Below are 8,929 nucleotides of genomic sequence, written 5' to 3'. Positions count from 1 at the left end.
AAAAGCGTGCCGGTAACTCAAAAAGTGTGACAAAAAATTATCGCTACGATTTTTTCAACTTTTTGCGACACTTTAAAAGCATAGCAAAATCGATGTTTTCTTGTAGTGAAGTAATTTAGTAAATTTATTAGTAATAGATAATTAACTTTGAATGGTTCTCCCTTGGTACAACCTAGCATCTTACATGATTAAGAATTTATGAATTTTAACAATACTTGAGACTCATGCTATTACATGATAAATTGAAAATATTTACTTGTTTATAATTAAAACTTGAATTGTTTTGATTATTAAGTTATTTGTTATTGTTCTTGTTTCGATTCATGATGAAATTTATACCTGTTAGCTTTTGAGCCGAAAGTGGTACATTCATACACCACTTATATATTCTCTTCAAGCCTGATTTTAGTATCTTCTTGCTTTTGTAACCCTAACTTGTCTCATCATTTAATTTTATTTCTTATTGCATGGATATATTTAATATGATTGAGACTTTTTTTTATTTTGGAGTCACTAGTCATATAGCCTACCCATTACATCACTTCCTATTTAGCCATTTTAAGCTTCCTATATTTTTTTTGTTGAAAAATAGCATATTACAAACCTAAGACAAAAAACTAATAAATTATACTGAGCCTAACTCTCTAGGTAACTTAGAATATTATCTGTAATTAAACTGTCAGGCATGAGGTAGGAGTGTTGTATCAAGACATGCAATAGTCAAAGGGTTGGGAAGGATTGTATTTTAAGAAAGAAGAAAAATTAATAAAAAATTAGTATTTTGAAAAAAAAAAGAGAAAAAAAAAAGAAAAAAAGAGAGCATGTATATATTCATATAAGGTATAAATAATTTGAAAAACAAAAAGAATAAAAAAATTTAGGTAATTGTAAAGTTATATAGTTGTGAATAGAATAATTCGAGATTGGTTTAGGCTTAGACACGCATACCTAAATTTTTTGAACATTGATAAAGATCTCTTTATTGTATATAAATATAATCACTTTCTTTGTGAAAAATCTTAGGAAGGACAAGCTTAAGGAGAACAAATTATTGAGGACGAGTAGGATGAGTGTGTGCTTAACCCTACACACTTGAAAGAATGAGTGATATACACTACTATCTCTATGAGATTTCATGTCGATCAATGCATGAAAAACTAAATAGCAATTCAATAGATTCTAATTTTGTGAAAACATTGAATATTTCTCAATTGTATATACTAAAGTCTTAGGGAGTTTTAAAATCCTAAAAGCCTAAGTCCTTAGATTGCATGAGGCTTAGGAATTTAGTTAAGATATCAAGGAGTTATTTTTTCTCCTTTTATCTTTCATCTTTTTTATATTATTGCATGACAACATATATACAATGGTTTAAGTATGGTAGAATTGATAGAACTCAATTTATTTACTAGAAAATGTATATATTTATTTGGATTTAAATCAAAATTTTTATTTTTCATATTCATGATCATTCAAAATTGTATGGATTTTGTATTATGTTTGAATGATTAGTTTCATATCCAATTAATGCACTAGACAAGGTTTATTTGAGTTTTTTTGTGTTGAAATACATGATATCTTTTAAGAAAAAAGTATCACAAGAAACTATAGTACTCAAATTGGAGCAAATTTAGAGTCGTTGGAAAGAAGAACTCTAGCTTAACAATTTTTATGTTGAACATTTTTTTCAATTCTCAATTATTCTACGTATAATTCATATATTACTATCTAATTTAATAATTAAATATATCACATGATACTCTTTTATTAAAATTGACCGAAAATATTTTTTGCCAAAATCAATAATCTCCTTTCCTAAATTCTCTCATCTACCTCTCTCCATTTTTCTATTTCTCTCTACCATTTTTACTCTATATATAATTTATATTTTATATTAGTAATTTTGACAAATCAAAATATGTAATCTGATATTTTTTATTACAATTAAAATAAAATTTTTCTTCCAAAATTAACAAACTCTCATTCTTCATCTTCATCTATGGATTTAATTAATTGCAATTAAAATGGTTGAATTGCCGTAATTGACATAGCTCTAACTCACTTTCCATAAAATTCATGGATGATGAACGGTTAAGACTTTGTGAATTAGGTTAAAAAACTTAGTAAACTTTGTTAGTTAGTACAGGTTAACCTACTTGAACATTTTTACTTTGATTTTATGTATGTTTACTTGGATTGGGTGAATTGAATTAGTTAGATTTACTTGACTCCAATTGATTCATTGTTGTTAACTAATTGGAACTTCGTTGATTAATCAAGAACCCCAACCATTGCTATTACCTCTTTGTGATTGACTTGTTGGAAAAATTCACTTTAATTCATCAGCATAGGTAAAGTAGTAATGAAAAATGACTTTAGGCAATATCCCTAAGCCAAGTCTAGTTAATTGCATTTACTTTGTTACTTTAATTGCCTTAAATTGTCCCTTTTATTTCCATTGCTATGTTGCTTTTTAAAGAACCTTCGTCGAAAGTAAATTTAGTTGTGAGAGTTTGGCGTTGGGAGGTTCTACGACGAACACAAACCGAATTTGATAATTAAACTTCGAACGTCAATTTTTCACACGAGATTGACTGAGTCCAAATGTGGGATATTACACATAAGAAGGATGGAAGTTATATTAACGAGAAGATTAAAAAAATACCAGTAAGAAACATTTAGATTTTTTATTATTTAATACTATGTTTGATTCATCTTATTTTGTTTTGTATATACTAAGGAAAAAATGGAAGCGCATAGCATTCAACGTCAGTGAATTCAACTATTGATTCTCCTTTTGATGCTTTTGGAGTAGCTCTTAAGAAAGCGCACTCTAATTTTGTTCATGATTCAGGTATTGGGTTATTCCAACTATTACTTTCAAGAATATAGTACTACTCATATGAACTTGTGGTTTTCTAATGCTGGCATATTATTGTCTACTTCTGGTTTAAATTTGCAAAAAGAATTGGCTATTGTCAAGACAGAATTTCAAGTATCGGAATCCATTATAGCTTCTATGAAAAGAGGCAGGCTCACTGATAAAATACTATTTATGTTCTTATTTTAAATTTATTTGGATTTTATAATGAAAAATAAGATATTTATTAATTATCAAGAAGATTTGAACTATAAAATATTCAACTTAGTCAAAGGGCATATAAGATAATTTTGAGATTCAAAAGATATTTTGTTGTGACTATTAAAAATAAAAAAAAATTATAGATAAAGACACTTTTGATTAAGATGCCAACCAACAAGAAATGTCTGAATATGAATGATATTTTTTAACATTTTGTATTTTGCTAAGTACTTATTTTATTCTTGTATTAATGTGTCGTTGATATGCTAGTCTGGTTGTGGCTACTAGCTCTTTTTGGTTGTTTCTTCATCGTCATGAACAAAACCACTCCTATGAGAAAAACTAAAATTATTCATTTTTTTAATTCTCTAAATGTTGAAAATTCCTCTAAAAATTATAATGAAATATGACATTAACCAATGAATTTGAAACGAATTGAAATAAAAGATCATATGACATTACCAATTGAATTTGAAATGAATGAAAGCTGAGAAACGTTCTTAAATTTATATTTTTTATTGTGTTAACAAATTATATTTTTGTTATAGGAATTGAATTAAGAAAATCAAATTTCATTGTCAAACGAGCTAAGAAGTAAGCCCTTTAAAGCGAACAAAATAAGGTAGTATAATCAATAATGGATCCAGAAAATTTATGTTTGAGGACAAAAATAATATACATTATTATCAAAAGATATATTAATCAAAATTTAAAAAAATAAAAGTGCACATTAATTATTCGAATACAAAAAAAACCAAAAATTATATACAATCAAACAGAACGAAAGATATTTTTTGAAATATTTTTTATTATTATTTCCAAAAATAATATATATATATATATTATAAATTAGTAAATTGATCAATTAATTTTAAAAATTTATATGCAACATATTCACCTTTACATTCGCTTCCGTTGCCACCTCTGTATAATTTTAATCCCTAAAATAAGGATGATTTTAAAATCAAGTTAAACTTTAAGAATAATTTTATATACAAAAAAAAGTTCAGAACAAAAAAATTTTCGACTTATACCTTAAAAATCAAAATCGTACATAACTTTTTTAAAAACTATCTCATAGTATACTAATAAAACGGTATCATAAGATAATAGCGTTTTTTAGAACTGTCGTAATAAAAAAAATGCCATGTCAACCAAAACACTTTGTCTGCCACTAACAAACCTACCCCAACATAGTGTCACTACAATAATTCGTAATAATGGTATTATTTGAAGTTTTCATATTTAAATAGTACTATTTGATAATTGACATCCAAAATTCTAGTGAGAATAATACCCTATTTTTACTTGATTACTCCTGTGAGGCTATGACGAGTATATTGACTAGAGAAAATCTCAAGTTTGCGCTACAGTTGGTATTGTCTTGTTCCACTCTCTATGTAAGCGATTTTTCGTATTAAATATAATAAGAGGGGTTTTATTTTTTCTGTTAATTACTTAATTTTGATATTTTCTAATGGAATCAATTTAAAATATATAAATGTTGCGTAGCGTGGGTCTCGTGGAACGGGATCACGAACCATTACCAGCAGGGACGGACCCACTCGCATAAAAATATTGATGTTTGTTACGGACCATAATAAATTTATACGTATCGATACGTTTAAAATATAAACAAATAATAACAATTTATGTAGAATTTATTTTTTATATCAACATTTAATTTTTGTTTTTTTAAATATATATTATATCACCATTTTTACTAATACATTTCTTTAATTAAATAAAAATAAAAAAATATTTTTTATTTAATTTTATAAAAAATTTTAAACATCCTTCTTTTATTTGATTAGACAAAAATACCCTTTTAAATTAATCAAATTTTAGAATTCAATTAATCCTAATTTTATAGTTTCCAATAATTTAAACAACAAAACAAAGCATATAAAAAAAACAAAAAAACAAAATTATTCTTTCATTTTCTCCAATTCCCCCTAATCATTTGTGCTCCTGAAGCAAAACAAAACATAAAAAAAAAAAAAACAAAAAATCAATCGTTCTTCATCTTTTCCAATCCTCCTAATCATTCATGCCTCCTCTAAAGTCCCAAACCAAGACATCAAAACCCTAGTCCTAGCTTCTTTGCCGCCGGCGTCCCCATGCTCAGCGCTTCCGCTTCTTCCTCTTCCCTCTGTCCGGAACCTAGGTAGCTCGGCACGTCGTCCCCATCTTCGCTGGCTTCTCTGTCCGTGGCCAGGGGAAAAGTTAATATCTTCCCCTCCTTCCCTGTTTTCCTAGTTCCCAAAATTTAAAATCTACTTTGCGACTTGAGCTGGAGTTTGCAGTTATTTATGTTCTTCTCTCGCTTTTGCAGTTATTCTGCTGTTCTCCTATTCTTATGTTTAACAAAATGAAAAATTTGCAAACTGCATTCTTTTACCTCGACTGAACAAGAGAAGATGTTTGGTATATTCTTACATGCTCATTTTCTCATTGGTTGTTTCCCTGTATCTTATGTTAAAGCAAGGCAGAAGAAAATTGTTTCTCTATGGCATAATATTTTATTGATTTTACATAATATTTTTATTATAAAGGGAGTACTTTGTCCTATTGTAATTCTTATTGATTACAGTTGTCGTACTGTGTTACTGTAAACTTTGTACCTAGGGGGCTGTTGGATTAGCAATATGGGTTCCCTCTGTGACAAACCGGAAGAAGGAAATTGACAACAAATCTGATACAAGAAACTCACCTAAAGGATATTCTCCAGTTTCACCTGCTGATGAAAATGAAGATAACTGGAGACAGGCAAATGCTGCTGATGGTTTAGAACTCTCTGTTGTTAGTGATGCTGCTGATCATGAAGCAATTGACAAGAAACTTCATCTCAAAAATCTTAAGGTTGATAAAAGCTTTTAATCAATAAAAATAATCCTTCTCTTGTTAACTATCCAGCAGAATGCTGACATGTGATCCTTTTTTTTTGTCCATCAACTTTATGCCTTCATTAATGTCATTATTGCTCTTTTCAGGTTTCTCAGGCCATGTCTGACAGCTATCTGAAGGTTTCATAATCTGCAACCCTGAAAGATGCAATCCAATGCATTCATGATGGCCACCAGAACTGTGTGCTAGTGGTCGATCAAGAAGGTTTTCTGGAAGGAATACTGACATATGGTGACATCAGAAGGTGTCTTCCCGAGAAGTCTAGTGACACTTCTATGAGGGATTCAGGATTTGTGGATGTATGTAGAAAGTTCTTCTGCTCTTTATATATTTAAAAATCATTCTGCAAATTATTCTGGGATTAGTATATTTTCCCCCCTATTCTTTCATTTTACAATACATGATAATAGAAAATAAGTGAGGGTTCCAATTTCAGAATAAAATCATAACACAAATGGTTTCTATGTTTTGGTTCGGTAGGGATACAATTGCTAAGATGAGATATTAAAGCTTTGATGAATGGGTTTTAAATGCAGTGATGAACAAAAACATTAGTGAAATTCATGCCTGGATTTTCCTGTTATACTACTGTGATAAAAATGTCAATTGATTTATTCTTGAAAAATCCCAGTTATACTGTCTACAATACCTGTTGGTTAGTCTTGTCTCAAATAATATTTCAAATTAAATATTTGACAGGAAAATACATGCTTAGTTTCCTCTGTTTGTACTCGGGGCATGACCTATCGTGGACGAGAGCGTGGACTTCTAACCTGTTATCCCAATACCAGTTTGGCTGTGGCCAAGGAGTTAATGGAAGCCAAGGGCATTAAGCAATTACCAGTGGTTAAACGTGGTGGAGATCGCAACAGGGAGAGGAAGCGGAGAATTGCTGGTCTTCTTCACTATGATGCACTATGGCATTGTCTCAGGTTAACTTATAATCTATACTTGTTTATACTTTAATTTCTGTTTCCCTACCTAACACTAAAGCTGGGTTTCTCATTTCATCACATAAAATACTTGCAGATAATTTTTGTTATGCAAACTATGTATGTTAATCAGAATTAAAATGTTGAAGTGCTGCAGCATACTGTAGATGTCAAGACTTGAGTTTAGGTTTATAAATCTTTCTTCATTGCCATGTGTGTTCGTGAATGTTTGATCAAACATATTTAGTTGCCGAGTATATATATACATATTCTTTCTTTAAATTTTGTTCTTGCTAGAGGAGATCTAGATAATCATAAGCGAATTTTTCTTTCTGTGGTTTGAACATAATTGTTATGCCATTTGATCTATGTTGTTAATCCCATGTAGTGGTATAAGACTTGGCCACTGCTGCAATTGGATAATGTTTAGATACCTTTTTCATGTGATACTGAACGAATTTATAAGAATTATTTTAGCCGAAGTTATTCATGGTGCATTTGATATTTTGCAGGAAAGAGATTAACCATCGGAAGGAAGTGAATCGAAATAGGAGAGAAAACCATTTGGCTGTGGAAACTGCAAACAGGCATTAGCTTGGTTACCCTCACCAAAGAAACAGTAAGGAGGTGGCATGGATCTCCTTGATTACCATTTTGAAAGCCAAGTTATGAGTGAAGACTGATTATATAAGTTGATGTATATTTTAGTGCCTCAATCCAATGGTGACAAGTTAAGCTGAGATTCTTTTGCATAATTTAGCAAAGTGCATCTTGTAAAGTAACTATAAGAAAGAAGCAAATGAATATCGAATACAATGAGATTTGAAAAGCATATTCGTGTGTCTTAATAATCAATCTGTTACTCACCTAACCATTTAACATGTATGATTATAAGGCTTCTTTCAACTACTAAAAGTCAAGTCAACAAATATGAACAATATAGATAGTTGAGGAGTGAGTGTGTGTGAGAGAGAGAAAGAAAGAAAGAGAAAGATGGAAGAAAGAATAGTGTTGTATGCAGCTCCGAGCATAGGCCACATAGTTTCAACGGTTGAAGTGGCCAAACGCCTCTCCCTCCATCGCCACAACATCACCATCCTCCTTACCAACAAAATTCATGTAATCTACGGGCACATATAATCAGAAACATACCTTATAGTGAATATATAACTAAAACCATAGTACTTAGAACATAACATCATGCATAATCCAGATACATATATGAACTCTAGCAACACTTCAACTACACAAGGGGCCAAAACAAGACCCTTTATTCAAAATAAAAGGATACAACAGTAAAGAAAATACATCAAACTGAGGACAATAACAGTAAGTAAACGTGATATCATAATCTTCAATATTCTGAACTGAGCACAAACTTTTCTCATCTTCCTCCGATTCTGATTCAGCATTCCGAAGCCAATCAATGAATGGTTGAGCATTCTTCCATATCTGAGAGTCCTTCTTATCACCCTTCAGTCCCTTTGAATACCAATGCACGACGTGCTCTTCCTCCACCAAATCAACATCATAGAGGGCTTTCAGAATAAGTGCAACCTCATTCAACTCATTGCTACATTTCTTGTAATAGAACTCCTCAGCAGCATTGAGCAATAACAGCTGCGATCCCTCGTCATCTCCAGCAACTGCACCAGCAAGGTGATTCTTCCTCTTGGTAGCTTCTTTTCCAAACGCTTTTTCGACACCATCAAATAATCCTTCAAGAAGTGCATTCATCTTCTCCTGAGCAGATACAGGAAATGCAGCAATATGTGACTGCAATTCCTTCACTGCAACACCTTTCTTCAAATATGCTTTCACTTCCTTGACCACAGTTGCATAGTTCACAGTGTCACCATTCTCAGAACCCTTGCATATCAGAGCATATCAGAATTAATATTCATGATCATTAACAATCCTAAATCACAGTAATGACTAATGATAACAACAATTGAAGAAGCAAGATGAAAATTTATATATTAACTAACCAATTAAAAGTTTAAAACAA

General features: G+C 30.6%; 2 protein-coding genes across 2 annotated transcripts in view; one reads left to right on the top strand and one right to left on the bottom strand.

Moving 5' to 3' along the window:
• The first annotated feature begins 5,449 nt into the window (after positions 1-5,449).
• Positions 5,450-7,753, top strand: LOC107478333 (chloride channel protein CLC-f-like). The gene is made up of 4 exons (XM_016098474.3): positions 5,450-5,944; positions 6,076-6,288; positions 6,689-6,921; positions 7,434-7,753. Exons 2-4 carry the CDS (start codon positions 6,265-6,267, stop codon positions 7,513-7,515), a joined length of 339 nt encoding a protein of 112 aa, XP_015953960.1. The 5' UTR covers positions 5,450-5,944; positions 6,076-6,264; the 3' UTR covers positions 7,516-7,753.
• A 212-nt stretch (positions 7,754-7,965) lies between these two features.
• Positions 7,966-8,929, bottom strand: part of LOC107478362 (eukaryotic translation initiation factor 5-like) — a 1,710-nt gene continuing 746 nt past the window's right edge. Inside the window, exons 2-3 of the mRNA XM_016098503.2 lie at positions 8,169-8,790; positions 7,966-8,045 (exon numbers count right to left, since the gene is read on the bottom strand). Coding sequence (XP_015953989.2) covers positions 7,966-8,045; positions 8,169-8,790 — 702 coding nt within the window. The remainder of the gene's footprint in view (positions 8,046-8,168; positions 8,791-8,929) is intronic.

This window comes from Arachis duranensis, chromosome 3 (genome assembly GCF_000817695.3).
Source record: "Arachis duranensis cultivar V14167 chromosome 3, aradu.V14167.gnm2.J7QH, whole genome shotgun sequence".
In the NCBI taxonomy this organism is placed as follows: Eukaryota; Viridiplantae; Streptophyta; class Magnoliopsida; order Fabales; family Fabaceae; genus Arachis; species Arachis duranensis.
Note: the sequence above shows the minus strand (reverse complement) of the source record. Positions and strands in the feature narration are given on the sequence as shown.

Coding starts and splice junctions, on each gene's coding strand:
- LOC107478333 (XM_016098474.3), top strand. CDS start 6,265: ATGAGGGATTCAGGATTTGTGGAT. Junction 6,289..6,688: donor GGGATTCAGGATTTGTGGAT/GTATGTAGAAAG, acceptor AATATTTGACAG/GAAAATACATGCTTAGTTTC. Junction 6,922..7,433: donor GCACTATGGCATTGTCTCAG/GTTAACTTATAA, acceptor GATATTTTGCAG/GAAAGAGATTAACCATCGGA.